This window comes from Simochromis diagramma, unplaced genomic scaffold (assembly GCF_900408965.1).
Source record: "Simochromis diagramma unplaced genomic scaffold, fSimDia1.1 OVJJ01000320.1, whole genome shotgun sequence".
NCBI lineage: Eukaryota > Metazoa > Chordata > Actinopteri > Cichliformes > Cichlidae > Simochromis > Simochromis diagramma.
Genome location: NW_024386773.1, coordinates 5514766 through 5530242, shown reverse-complemented (window position 1 = coordinate 5530242; position 15477 = coordinate 5514766). Strand labels below are relative to the sequence as shown.

General features: G+C 40.1%; 1 protein-coding gene across 2 annotated transcripts; it reads right to left on the bottom strand.

Moving 5' to 3' along the window:
* Positions 1–2225: 2225 nt before the first annotated feature.
* Positions 2226–14603, bottom strand: rbbp5 (retinoblastoma binding protein 5). 2 transcript variants are annotated; one of them, XM_040004670.1, is made up of 14 exons: positions 14446–14603; positions 11653–11678; positions 11302–11474; positions 10899–11039; positions 10568–10730; positions 10004–10113; positions 9682–9801; positions 9352–9505; positions 9150–9221; positions 8840–8957; positions 7188–7257; positions 6401–6636; positions 6040–6297; positions 2226–2599 (listed from the first exon to the last, which is right to left on the bottom strand). In XM_040004670.1, exons 1-14 carry the CDS (start codon positions 14462–14464, stop codon positions 2547–2549), a joined length of 1713 nt encoding a protein of 570 aa, XP_039860604.1. In that variant the 5' UTR covers positions 14465–14603; the 3' UTR covers positions 2226–2546. The 2 variants fall into 2 exon arrangements, with proteins under 2 accessions (XP_039860604.1, XP_039860612.1); XM_040004678.1 differs by having other exon boundaries at positions 6220–6297; positions 14446–14602.
* Between the last annotated feature and the right edge of the window lie 874 nt (positions 14604–15477).

Genomic DNA, 15477 nt, shown 5'->3' with positions numbered 1-15477 from the left:
TTAGAAAAAGAACAAATTTAAAAATATATATATATAAAAAAATACAATACCCTTCCTTTAAAAGTAAACACTGGCAGTCATAGCTAATGTTAGTAACACTTCATTTCTGTTTATTATGGTGTTACTTATTCTGACTTTGTGCCATACCTTCTTGGAAAAGATATCAACATTCAGCTCCAGCAACCATCACGAAAAAATGACCTTTGATTTGCTGACAGTCAAAAAAAAGCAAATATGACACTCTACAGTCTTTGTCCAGTCGTCCTGTCCTCAACCCCCAACCAGTCGCAGCAGATGGCTCCTCCCTGAGACTGATTCTCCTGGAGGTTTTTTCCTGTTAAAAGGAAGTTTGTCATTCCCACTGTCACCAAAGCATTTGCTAAAAGAGGGTCATCTGATTGTTGGGGCGTTCTCTTTTTTCTTTGTATTATTGTAGGATCTTTACTTTACCATACAAAGCACCTTGAGCCAACTGTTGTTGTCATTTGGCACTATATGAATAAAACTGAACTTGAAACAGACTGATTATGCTTTTTGTTATTTGCTGTCATGCATACACACACACAGACAGATGCTGTTATTATTGTATATACTCAGATAAAACGTGCAGAAGTTTAAAATTATGAGGTCTGTGTAGGATGAAAGTGAGGATAAACCTGCGAATAAAAAGCTGAAACATCAAACTGTTTTTTCTGCTCTTGGCTCTGAAATGTTGTCCCTTATATGGAATGAAGGGCTGCACCCAGGCCCTAAGGAAAAATAGGAATTATTTTAAACTGTGAATCATGCAAGGATAGTTTAGTAGAGCCCAAGAATGAAAATATAGATCTGGAAATTTCCCTCAGAAGTAATTTACCTTTTCAGTGAATGAGCATCTGGATCCAGGAAGGAAGGAAGGAAGGAAGGAATTATAACCATCGCATGTTATGGTAAAATCAAACAAAGAAGTATACTCTTGGTACCAATATGAATTAATATTGTGCATCTGGAAAAAATATTTAAAAAATAAATCCAGATCCATGGTGTGGAGCAGCAGTAAATCTCAAGTTGAAGCCGGGGGTGGCGCTGCTTCCCTCAAAATGTTAACAGTGTCCTCTGCTGCACATTCAACACAAGTAAATCTCAATTTCCAAGAAAACAAAGACCTGACTGCAAAAGAGATGCAGACAGGAAAGACACAAGATCTCTAATCACACCAGTTTTGATCGTCACGAGTGTGAATTTGCACACATATTAAAAAAAAAAAAGTCTTTAGTTTGTTTTTTACATATTTTCAGATACAGGTATCAGGTTTTTATTATGCTGCACAGAATTTTCATTTATGATATTTCCTAACCCCATGACTGTCAAAAAGCAACACGGATAAAAGAAATTAAAGTATTTTTTTCTTACCAAGTTCCACATAAATTTACTTTTTCTGCTCAATTGAAAACATTTTATTTCGGTGATTCAATTCAACAGTTTATGTAACACAGCATCAACTGTTACAGGTGTTACCGTAAAGCCAGCAAGTTTTTAATCCTCAAACACTTTCAAGCAAGGTAGTGCAGTTCAGGGTGTTTCACAGATGACTCACCACCTGAGAAATGTTTATTTTAGACTTTAAATGTAATTTTATTTGTACTGTTTTCATTCACTGCTGCCAATCTTAAATAAACCAGTTTCTTCGAACGAGAACAATAATACTATTTTTTTTTTATATTGTTAAGAAACTCCTTCATAAGGCCGTGATCTACCAGTGGACACGTGACTGTCTTGGTAAAATCATCTCCTCTTTAAAATGTATAGAAGGAAATGTTTAAGGGGCTGAGGAGGACCTCCACTTTCAACCGCCGCACAATCCACAAAGTGCCAGATGCCTCCCGCTCATCCTACAGGTGGTGGGCCCACAGGATGAACCCACGTAGATTGAATGGCTTAAGACTACAGTGCTTACCTTCTAGGTAAGGTGTTTGGGCCATGTCCTACTGGGAGGACCCAGGAAACAATGGAGGGATCATGTCTTTTGGCTGGATCAGCTGAATCATCTTTGCTTAGACTGTTGCAACACAGATCCGGCTGTTCACCAAACATGTCGGCATGTTTTGTACATCTAAAATTTTTGTTATTGGCTCACAGATACTGAACCCATGAAAACCTTCATCTGCCTCAGCCTTCAATCCTCAGTAAGGAGCTATTCAAAACAAGCCAGAAGCTCAGAGTTGAAATTAAAGTCAAAGTTCAAATCATTATTTATAAATCAGAATGTTTTAATACGTATAAAAACGACAAGCAAGACAACGCACACACTATTAGGACACAGACGTTCTATACATGATGAAATCCTACGGAGGACGTGTGACCTCTACTGTGACGACTCGGCCGCTTCACGGGTCCGGTCAGAGAACCGGGCTGACGAGTTTTCCTGTGACGCTGGTCTCTGGTTGGGGGAGAAAACAGTCTGCACACCAAACAGGCTGCTCGCTCACAGTCTGTACACCACTTCAGGATTTGTGTCTCTTTCTTTTGAGCCTGCTGATGTTCCTCCACAAACACACAGAGCTGGATCAGTCCATCCCTCCGATGTCGTGCTGTTTGTACGACGGTGTGACCAGACTCCCTGCAGAAGAAAAAAACTCGCCGTCAGTTACTCGAAGGTTAATCACTGTCCCGTCATTTGTAATGTGTGTGTGTGTCTGAGTGAGTTGTTTCTGACCACCAGCCCAGATAAATGGGGGAGGGTTGAGTCAGGAAGGGAGGAAAACTTAAAAAAAAAATTTGGATAAGAAGGATGCAAGACTGTGGCAACACCTGTTTAATTTTAGTTTAGTTTTATTGTAATTTACTGGTTAATATTTAATAATCAAGTTAATTATTTTCAGATATTTCGGTCATCTAAAATTTTAAGTATTTTAAATATCCCACATCTACAAACCATATATTTGTTTAGATTTAGTATTAACCAGAAGCATGGACGTAAAACACACACAAAAAAGTTCTGGCTACGATTAAATTAATACAAATTCTCAAACAACTAGTAAATACACACTGGCTGGTAGATTCACTCTTCCTCCTGTGAAAATATACGCAGTGTGGCCTGTAAGAGTGGAACTTCCTTGGATAAGTTCAGCACAATGTACAACATGTAATGACTGCTGAAACACTTCTAAAGAGAAATGTTTTCACACACAAATTAATTTGTCACAGGTCCAGGGCTACTTTTTAACGCTTCCTGGAAGCGGTGCAAGGATTTTAATCATATGACATGTAACATCTGTTCAGGAAATGTTCCGTTTCAGTGGCTGTAAGAGTGAAAGCAAAAAGAAGGAAGCTAAATTTAAAAAAAATCAAAAAAAAAAATCTGTTGAATGTGATTAAAGTCACAAACCACTAAATGTGGGGAAAGAGACCAGCGTGAATCACAGGACCTCAGCCATCACCTGCTACTCATACAAAAAAAAAAAAAAAAAAAAAAATGTATACCGTCATCTGGTATCTCTTTCACTCTCTCACACACAGACATACTCACACCCTCAAGATCTGAGCAGCAACACTGCAGACAAACATTTATATCACATGAAAAGCCCAAGGAGCGAGGCGGGAGTGGGAGCAGGAGGGTCAAAGGCCAAGCAGGAAGTAGACTTGTCAGCTAGCCCACAGGGAAACAAGCTACACCCATCCCATCAACGGGCACGTCAACACCCATCTGCCAACCACAGCCCAACATCAACAAATTTAAATGATGGCAGATTAGTCTGAGCGAGGCTGCAGTTAGCAGAGGTTATACCTGTGAAAAGCCACAGTCGGGGAGGAATAACAAAGGTGGGGAAAAACTCAACAATCAGTCAACTTTTTCAAATATCTGTGGAAGACTGATCACAGCATTACGTTTCGGTCATTTTCCTGTATTTAGTTTGTGTGCCACTGTCGTTGTTTCCCATGAGAAAACTAATGTATTTATCATTTAATGCTCGCTTGTCGTGCAGCCACTTCAATGTGCTGTTTGATAAGTTCCCGACAGCAGTGTTCCAGTTTAAGTTCAGTTGTTATAACTGCTGATTAAAGCTCTGCTCTCTGACCTGAAATGCAGTGAAATTACAATGACAGCCTGACGAAATTCTGGGAGCAGATTTCCACTTTGTTCATTTATTGAAAAACAACAAAACGCTGAACTCTAAGATCCCATTTTAGGCCAAAGAGAAGCTAGAGGAAATGTCAGCAGTGGTTCTATCACTGTGATGACGTCAATTCAAGGTTGGCATTCATACTTGGCCAGCCAGGTGTGTCATTTCTAAGATACTGTCATTGTAGCTGTTCCCACACTATTCAGTCCACAAACACACAAGCCCACACTTGTTACAAATAACAGGTTCAGGCTCTGCACAAAGGAATAATCCAGGGACTCCTTTGTTCACCAGACCTGTTCAATTAGTTAAAAACAAACTGTGTTTGTTTGAATTTGTTCACTTAGCCCTGGACTAGACACAGTGTGCATCTCCAACGCAGTTTTAAACCATCCATCAAACAGCACCCATCATCTTTTATTTTGAAAAGCCACCTGCTCTGCCTGACTTCCTGCCCTCCTAACCTGCCCTGTGCATCTTGATGAAGCTGAACAGACCTTACAACTGTTTCAAGCAATGAGAAGCACTGAGCCATTTCCAGGAAATATTTTCGTACAATCATTATCTTCAGTGGGTGCGATCAGCTCCGACAGCTGGAAAGCAAGACAGCTGTGCCCAGAGTGACCCCGCAGTTAGGCTGATGTGAAAGCTGAGCAGCTAAACAATGCAATAAAACTGTGATGTTAAAAATACTTCTCTGTGTTGATGAATTTACTTGATATGTATTACAAAAGCCAAAGATGTCAGGATCAAGCAAACATAATGTTGACTATGCCTGCAGTGGAGGAGTCCCTAAAAAATCCTTAAGAGAAAACAAGCACATGAGTGTCCCTAACAATATATGTTTTAAAGTTGACCATGTGATCTATCAAACACAGCAACGCTTCACAAACTGAAGGGAAATGTCTTGCACACTGCGGGTAATGTGTTATAGCTTAAATAATTATAATATCATAGAAAAAAATAACTTGCCAAATACAGATGATGCATTAAGGCAGTGGTTCTCAAACTACTTCAAACACTGGAAAAATTCAGGCCCCACTGCCCTCAAATTTTGTAAATCAGAACTAGAGGTCAACCTAATAGCGTCCACAAAGTCTTTATCTTTCTTTAATAAAAGGTAATAATATAAGATGAAAGAATTAAAATTAAATTCACTTCATTCTCACTTATTTTATTTTCATCAATCTTCCTTGCATCACCTACAGTGGCTCTCTGCCCCATAGTTTCACTGCTTTAAGGACACATACACCCATTACAAAAAGGCCATGTTCCCAACACATGGATCCAATTTAACTTGTGCAGTACCTCCACCTGCTGGACAGGTTTGGAGACGTTTGTTATGTAGTCCCCAAAAATGATGTGCCGAAGCATCCATTAGTTTATTGTGTCTGCGGACAAATTTGCTCTTCACAGGTCTTTAGATTGTGGTCAACAATAAACAACTGGAGAGATCATCCTAATTCTTAGAAATCTGTTTGTTTGGTTTTTTTTTTTTTTTTAAAAAAAAAAAAATTTAAGGTGTGAATTTTATTAGGATCTCAGGATAAACTTAGGAAATTTTTTCAATCTGACAGTTCTACTCCTGTAGACGAAGTCTGTCAGTGTTTATGACAGATGGGTGTGTATGGAGTAATCACAGTATGCTGATGTCATCTTTTCAGCCTGAATTGGATCTCATGTTAAAAAGACTGTTAGGTATGAGCACATGTTCTAACCTCCAGACTGTGGCTTTATAACAGGTGGGTCTCTGTTAGTGAGCTGTGTGGTTGGGGTTGGAGGGGTGGAAGCAGTACAGGGGTAGGGGTGGGGGTGCTTTGAAGACAGGCCAGGCTGGTAGGGCATCAGTCAGACTAGCAGGGCTAACAGCTCCCAGACTCAGAGGCGGCAGCAGCAGCAGCATCATCATCATCATCATGGGTGGTAGCATGCTTACCTGTGGCCTGGCCCCCCTCTGCTCTGCCCTTCAGCCCTCCTCCTCCTCCTCCTATTCCTCCTCCTCCTATTCCTCCTACTCCTCCCAGGCCAGAGCTGCCCAGGGCATCGGGCACCACAGGAAAGGAGGGCCGATCACCCTTGTAGGGCTTCGGCCTGAAGGGGAAGTCTTTGTCTTTACCTTTGGAGCCTTTGGGCCGGCCTGCTGTCTTCTTCTTTGACTTGCCGTCCCCTTTTACACCCAGTAAGGGGTGTACCTCTGAGGAGAGAGAAGACAAAAGGCCATTTTATAACTTCTTGAAAAGAAGTGAAATTTTCTTTTTGTAACTTTAACCACCAACAATTTATCTCCTCTCTCTCACCATCACTGGGCACCCCCTGCAGTTCAATGGTGGTGGTCCGAGCTTTTTTCTTGGCTGGACCGCCTTCAGATGAAGGCTGGCGCTGCTTCTTATCACCACCAGTCAATGTGTCCTCTGGAGCTCCAGATTGAACTGAAGCGTCTGGCGGGGGACCGAACGGGTTTTCCTCTGGATCTTCAACCTCAGGGGCGATGGGCAGGTACAGCAGGGCCTTGTGGTCCTCCAGCTCCTCATCACTAAATAACACAAACACAGATAAGACTTTTCACTTTTTTTAAACTTACATTTATAACAATAATCATCTTCCTGGTGTGTTAGAGACCTGCAGGATCTTTTAAGGCATTCCAGATGGCTAAAATAGAGTTTTGAGAGGTTCCAGTCGTCCTGATTTATAAGCTAAAGGATTGATGATTAAACCAGTTTTAATGTTACATTTAAAACATGGAGGTGAGTTAAAACATAACCCTTAAGACTAAATGTTTTGGATGAGTTAAAGGATGAGATAAGGGTCACCTGGAAGATTTGACGAAACCACAAAGATTTTCATTTCCACTCACATTCAGATCAATTTCATTAATACAACGCTAATTTCAAACAACGGTTGTTCCAAGGTACTTTACATTGTAAGGTAAGATCCTTCAAAATTATAAAGAGGAGCAAGTCGTTATTGACAGTTGGAAGGAAGGCCTCCTTTTTACCAGTTATTAATAGGTATTTACAATTTGATTGGGCAATTTTGGATTTTGTAAATATGATATCTCTTTCTACTCTTTGTTAGCGCTCTCACCTGCTACAAAAAGCAGCTATGGGATCAACAGTGGTCACATCCACCTCTTCATCTTCTGCAGCGTCTGCACCTGTAATGTGGACACAAGTTCATCTCTGCATTATGATGCAATGTTTAATTGTATGGATCTCATGCGGAAAAGCTGCCATCACTGTTGTGGCTATAGAGCATCTGGAAAAAAAATTTATTTTTGAGTAAGACTGTAAATTAATCTAGCCGTATAGAAAGCAAAATGTTTTTTAGACAATTTTAATCTAGTTTATTTGCAGCCTTTTCACCAAAAATCTGTCATCTGCTTACTTTTTTCACAGCTCCAAGTACTGCCTCAGTTTTCTTTGTGCATTAAAATCAACAGCACACTGGAATATACTGTATATACACCCCAATAGCCTGATATTTGAGTAGACTTGAGTCACTTTTCCACTGCATATTAAAGACACACCCTCTAATCTGTATTCAGCAAGAAGTAGGAACAAATATTAACTACTCTTCTGCTGTTCCATATTAAATTACATGCAAATAAACACTTCTTGTACTTCAAAAAAGCCACTGCGTGATCAGCGAAGATGTTACAAAAAGAGCTTTAAAACAGAAGTCATTTAATAATTAAGAATAGGGCTGGGCCATATCATACCGTTCATGATAATACCGGTATAATGTTAGCCAATGATATGAAAATGAAATATCGCGATAGAATATGGGTAAAACACGCATGCGCAGTGCCTTTGTTTTCATACACACATGCTGGAAAAAGCATGATGGCAACGGAGAATGAGAAGGGCGAAAGCGGATCGTTGAATGAAACAGATGAACCAGAATTGGTTTGTAAAAATGGTGCAACTTCAGTGGTGTGGAACTGGTTTGGTTTTTGTCCGGCGCTCAAAAATCTGTCAAAAAATGTTTCAGTACGACTTTTGTAAGCTACGAAGCCGCAGCGCTTGATGGATTGTCAGAGCATTGCGGCTACTGTAGTCAGGAGCCTCGCGGAGTGATACGTACTGTGCTTCAACATAATATTACCGTATTGTGTGTGTATAAGGACTCCAAAATGGCACTTGTTAAGAGACGTGCGTATGAAGCGGATTTTAAACTCAAGTCATGCAGTAGAACATGGGAATAGAGCAGCTGTGAGAGAATTCAGCATTAATGAATCAACGGTAGCAAGAAGAATGAGTTAAGTAAAGTTAGACTTATCTGACTCTTTTTTACTGCAGTTTCATGTTGCAAAACACCTCTTTTTAAGTTTTGTGGATATTATACATGGTTATGCTCAGGATGTGTCGGCCCATTTCCACTGGAAATGTCTTTTGGTTAAACTGTCAACAAGGAATTTGCATTTCCACTGTTAAATTTTTATATAGTTTGAATGCACATAAAAAAAACCCAGCTGCTTGTTTAAGTGAAAATAAATTGATGGGTTTTTTTTGCAATAATAAAGTTCTGGAGTTGTAAAGTGTTTTGTCTCGAATCAATTATATCGTCAGTTATATCGTTATCACAAATTTTCAAATATATATTGTGATAAATATTTTTGGTCATATTGCCCTGCCCTAATTAAGAATTAAATAAACAAAACTAAAGGAAGTCATAACTACACAAATTAATAATTGCACAGTATGTGAGGCCATATGTAAGCTGCACCTGTTACTTACCTGTCTGCTCGGGTTCGCTCTTGTCTTCGTCCTCAATGTCGAATTCCGACTCTCGCTCCTCGTACTCCACGTTCTCATCCAGCTCTTTAAAGTCTGGAGCAAAAGCACTCCAGTTTTCCTGCAGGCAAACAAAACATTCACACAATAATGGCACCAAGTTAAGTCATTAAAGCTTAAATTACCACAGCTTAAATATCTGCCTTGGATCTGAATATTTAAAGCTAAGTATAACAAACATAAGAGGAAAAACACTTGAGATTAACGCTGTTCATTCATGCTCATTCAGCTTTCATGCTCATTGTCCACTTACGACTTGGTTCTGAGCCCAGATGGACACCACTCCACTGGAGATGGAGGCAATGATGGGACGGACCGGATGCCACTGAAAGAGGTCAAAGGTAAGATTTGTTTTTAAAAGGTCATTTTAAAATATGTGATGTCTCAATGTAACTGAAAATAGACCAACATAACTGAGTGTTTTAATCTTCATGCACAGTGTTGAGAGCACTTACAGCGACATCCAGGAGCAGCTCTCCTCTGGTTCCATGCAGGATCTTCACCAGGTTCCCGATGCTTTTCTCCCAGATGTAGAGGGCATGCTGCCTTGCTGAACCAGCCACAATGTACTCACCATCCCCTGAGAAACAGCATCGCTTCCATGGAGTCCTGAACAAATTACCGACAGTATTTGAAAGACCTTTTAATTCCACACAAACATTTGGCATACCAAAAGAATGCATGTCAGATCAACCACTGCAGTTTCCTCTGCAAAACTATTCCGGCTCATTCACTCCTTAAACAGGCATGACTTTTATTCCAAAAATGTATCTGCATAGATGTACCTGTTTACCAAGTCCTGAAGTTTCTGCATAGGTTCAGGCTCACCGTCCCGGCCACAGGTCAGGATCTCTCTGCCGTCATACACCCTGATGATCCGGTCTGCTGTGTTTATTAGGAAGCAACTGCATAACAAACAGGACACATGTACAAAGAGAGAGAGAAAAGCTCAGCATTAACAAGAAGGATAAAGCCCACAGAATGCAGAATATAAGTGAATAAGACTGAAAACCAAAAATTAACTGGAACAAATTGTCTTGATTGTGATCTCTAGACTGTGTTCATCACTCCAGGTTACATACAGAAAGCCCTCCTGCTACCACTCACCTGCCCTTTCGTGCAAATTCGATGGACTTGATGGCTGTGGTGTTGCTGGTGCCTGTTGTGACTCTGAATGAAGCCACCAGTTCCTGAGTGTTTGTGTTCAACACCAGGATCTGTAACAGCAGACAGAGGGAGAAGAAAATCATCAGAAACATGGGATGACAACTGCTTTGAGTATGAAATATAAATGGTGAAAATGTGCAAATAGCTCAGTATTCACTCATTATTTTATCAGTTCAGATGTGATTTCGCCCATCATACACACCGCGACAGTGAAAGTGTTATATCAGAATTTAATAGAGCTGTTTTCATACATGAACTCCAGAAAATGATGTGACAATGAGGTTAGGAGAAGCAAACAATGGCATCACTCAATCTGGCGGAGATCAATGAAGTACTATAAATAAAGCTTTAGGAGGAGGTTTGAGACTGTTTAAAGCCCCATCAGAATGTTAGAGCTGAGTAATGCCAACAAACAAAACAAAAACAAACAGACGTTCAGCAGTGCGTGTGGAAAGCACTGATGTGAATGAAACACACAGTGACTAAAGTGACATTGAAGCTTACCTTTCCTTTGGCATTGCCAGTGTAGATGTATTCACCTCGCCTGTCGAAGGCTGCCACCACGTTGAGGTCTGAGTCATCATCCACAGGCAGGACAACGTGTTTGGAATCTGACAGTGTCAGCAGGACTGGCGCTGACTTCATGGGACACACCAGCACCTTGTCCCTAAAACATACATCACTTCTTCTTAGCATAAAATCATTACCCTGAAGACTGATTACACTGGACAAAGCCCATAATCAGCATCACTGCTCTTTAAATCTGACCCACAGCCAAACCTCAAACTACACAACTCTGGTAATGTGTACAGAATGACACAATCAGGCCACTCACATGTCTCTGGGGTGGTACTGAAGCTTCAGGATTGGTGAGGGGAAGCGGAACCTCTGGTCACAGTCCCCCGTGAGGACATCCCACTGGGAGACGATGTTGTCTGTAGAGGCACTCACCAGCTTGTGGCCGTCTCGACTCCAGCTGCACATATGTAAACAAACCATGAGGAATTCTTTAACAGTGACTAAAATGGTCACTTCAAACAGCAGAAATGATAACTCTTAACCTCACTTAAAGCCCGCTTTTCGCCTTTTTGCTTGCCTTTCCATGAATAAAGATATTACCCCCATCAGAAAGCCACAAATTCATAAAAATTCATCAGAATGCAGGAAATGTTGAGTTTAAAACTGAACGTGGTTCCCTCACTTGTATCCACTCAAATGAACAAACAACATGTTCTCACCATAAAGAGCAGACTGGGTGGATGTGTGCGCTGATGATTTTGGCTATCCCTCGTGTGAGGAAGTCCCAGATGACGATGCGACCGTCGTTGCAGCCCACAGCCAGCAGGGTTCCCCAGCGGTTGAAGGTGCACGTGAGGGCCATGCTGATACAGTCCAGAGTGCCATCTGCCTCCTGTCATCAAAACAGACATTAACAAACAATAGCAAAAAAAATCTTAAGTCTATACATAAGGCTTTAAATCTGACTGCACTCAAAATTAGAAGATTCAATTACACTCATATAGCTGTTTCAATGATTTTCAGAGCAAAAAACTAAATTGGCTTGTGTGTATTAAAAACTGGTGGCTTACCTCTGGATAGTTCTGCCCAAACGATTCTGAGAGAAGAACAGAAAGAGAGATTAATAACAAAGACGTGGCAGCTGGAGCAGAAACTTTTACTACTCATTATTTCATTCTCATAGAGTCACAGTCAGTCAAATAAAGTAACATTAAATATTAAATGCATTATATTAAATACATATTAAATTGATTTATATACATTGAATTAAATACAGTTACAAAAAAAACTAAGAAAGACTTGCACACCACATGGCTACCAGTAAGGCCCGAGGAAGGTCCTATAGATCCAAATTTCTTCGTATAAATGTTTTAAGGATTAAATTATTATTGGAGTCAAATGATTTGCACACCCTGCTTCCTTTTCTTTCTTTCTTTTGCAAATGAGAGAAAAACCCCTTCATTTCACTGCTTAGAGTTTTTAAACAGGAACTAGAATAGAGATCATGCTAATTATCCTAAGCAGCCCTTGAACACATTACACACTTTCTGTGAAGCTTATAGCAGACAAAGCCAATAATGAGAGTGGTTATTCTATTATTTATTATTTTTTAATATATCAATTTCGCTTTTCTCTCTCTCTCTCACCAAACCACACCTAACCCCAAAACTTTTATATGTAGACTTCATTACAACTGCCTAGGACAAGAAAGACGTGCACATAGTACTTTGTGTACTATGTACTAAAACATAGTACAGTTACAAGTTCATACTATTCTTATTTCATACTATTCTTATTTATTTATTTGGCATGGCTATCTTTATTCTTGAACAAAGCCTGAACTCTCTTAGACAAACTTTCTTGTAATTTCTTTGAGCAGTCTTCAAGAATATTTCCCCAGTCTTCTTGTCTAATGTTGAGAGCTGGGCTTTGGGGGGGGGGGGGGGAATCAATCCATGACTGATGGTGTTCCATTGTGTGCTCTTCTATCCAGGTGTGCTTCTACCGTATTGGAGGGGTTCTTGGAATTATGCTGAAAATGAAGTCATTGCTAATCCAATGGTACGCCGATAATATTGCACGGTTAACCAAAATCTGATGGTACTTGTTTGCGTTCATAATTCCATGATTTGACATGCTCCATAACACCTCTAGCTGCAATTCAGGCCTAAACCATGATGGAGCTTCCACCATATTTTACAGATAGCTGTAGACATTTGCCATTGTAGCTCCCTTATTTTTCCTCCACCATATATATTTATGATGATTTGAATATAATGTATATTTAGATTCATCACTCCATAAGGCCCATTGTCACCGATTTTCAGTCCAGTTCTTAGCACACAGCAGCCTTTTCTCCCTCCTTAAGAATGGTTTCTTGGCAGCCACCTATGCACTAAGACCATTTCTGATAATAATAATAATAATGGATTGGATTTATATAGCGCTTTTCAAGGCACCCAAAGCGCTTTACAATACCACTATTCATTCACTCTCACATTCATACACTGGTGGAGGCAAGCTACAGTTGTAGCCACAGCTGCCCTGGGGCAGACTGACAGAAGCGAGGCTGCCATATCGCGCCATCGGCCCCTCTGGCCAACACCAGTAGGCAAGTAGGGTAAAGTGTCTTGCCCAAGGACACAACGACCAGGCCAGAGAGCCCAGGGATCGAACCGGCGACCTTCCGGTTACAGATGCGACTTCAGTCGACAGAAAACTGATCAACTGAAGTACCAGGTGCATCTCTCAGGTCCTATGTCAGGTCTTGGTGGATTTTTCCCTATTGCTTACGGACATAACTTTCAGATGCTGTTAATCTGTCGTAGATGAGGGTTCATTTTTTTAAGGCCCTCTACTTGTCCAGATTCCTGAATTTTTTTTATCGACACACTGCACACCATGCCAAAATATGGGTTATAAAAATCCATTATTGCAAATGTACCTTGTTGGTGCAAAAAACAAACAGACAAACATAAATGTATGGTATTTTTAGTAACTTGTGCTAACATTTGTATTTTCTGTAAATTCAACTAAAGAAATGGGAACAATAAATGTATTTTTGCAAAAGCCTGAAAGTAAAGTGAGTTAGAACTGAAATGAAAATGAGTGGACAAGCAACCAGTATCCAGAGAAAAACTTCATACAGCTTGGAGAAGAGTTGCTCAGGACCACTTTAAAAACATCACAACAAGGTCTTATTCATTGGAAGCAAATTATAAAGGACTGACGGCTGCATCGATACTTTTACACCATACTGTAAATCGAAAACAGTTAAAATTGAATGAATGGCAGCTTAAACCTGTTTTTATATTTGTAAAATATCCTTATAGTCAAGTTAATGTAATTTCTTGGTGAATATGTTTTCCCCCCAAAATGTTGACAGTACTCGTTGTCACTGAGACAAGCTGTGCATCAGTTTTTGTTTTGTTTTTTAACGGAAAAAAAGCCAGCAAGTAAAAGTCCGATGTCGACTTAATATGCGAGGAAACTGCAAGAAACACCAAAAAAAAAAACCTTATCGAAACAACTGTAGTCTAAAAAAAAAAAAAGAAAAAAAAAAAGACCTATTTAATTCAAACACACTATGTGAAGCTAGCATTAGCCACCTACTACGTCTACTACTTCCAGCTTTTTACGTCTACATATTTATGATCTCATATATTAAGCACTATTGTAATATGCTTTTTAGGAGACCTTAACAGCGTGTTTCTAATTAGTTGTGAGATTTTAACAAACACTCGTATCGACTGCTGTTAACATGCTAGGCTAACTTACGATGCTAACCATAATAGGTACAAAGCAACAGCGCCGTACGAACAGTAACGTGTACAGAAAATATATATTCATCCTTAATTCATTACCGAGCAGTTCCAGATTCATTGCTGGACGCCTGAAGGTCCAAAGTCCCTAAACACCCCGATTCCTCTGACAGTTTTTTTCTGACTTTTGCTCGTATTTACTTCTGCTGCGACTGCCGGGGAGACTGGCGCCGAGCCTCCAGCTAGGACCCCAAACAATGCCATCTGAGATGTGCCTGAGCAAAATACAACCGTCCGTTTTTCCACTTCCTATATTTTTTCCGGTGGTTGACAGCCAGCACTGAGGTGTATTACTGCCACCTCCTTGCCTGGATAGATGGTGGGAGACTTCAAAAAGCAAAGCAAGCTCTATTTACGGTTCCTGACCCCATAAAAAGTCCATTATAAAGTCACTTAGCTTTTATACTTAGCTTTTATGGGTGTGCCAAAAAAAAGTAAAAACACAAAACCTCATAACAGTATAATTTTAAAAAACAAAAACAAAATCTGAACAAATATGGCTTGTTTGCAAGCTGCCTGCCTGACAACTAGAGCTTGGCTGAAACAGGACAATGATCCCAAGCACACCAGGAAGTCTAAGGCAGATTGTCTGAAAGGTGTTGCAGTGGCCCAGTGGAACTCCAGACCTCAACCCAGTTAAAATGTGTGGTGGGACTTTAAGAGAGCTGCGAGTAAACGGATGTCTGCATTTACATCAACCAACGCCGGCCCGGTAAGAAGAGTTGCCCCAAATTCCTCCACAACAACTTGAATTTGTTGTCGCTAAAAGTTGTTCTACAGCTGTTGTATTGGTTTTTCACAGAACTGCATAGTTCCCTGTCAAACCTTTATTTTTCACACGACTGTATATATGTGTATATGTCACATAAGTGCCAGGTAAAATAATCATCCATGGAGGTGTGACTGGCAGAAAAACTGCTGGGCTGAGTTTTAATGCTTTGATATTCAGTTCTCCTGTTTTACTCCTGCCAATGAACCCCAAACTACTTTTTCTTCTCCTTTCTTAGTTATCAGTTAAAATTTAATTTTTGTTTCTTATTCTTCTTAATTTCCTGGGGGTTGATATCCTCAATT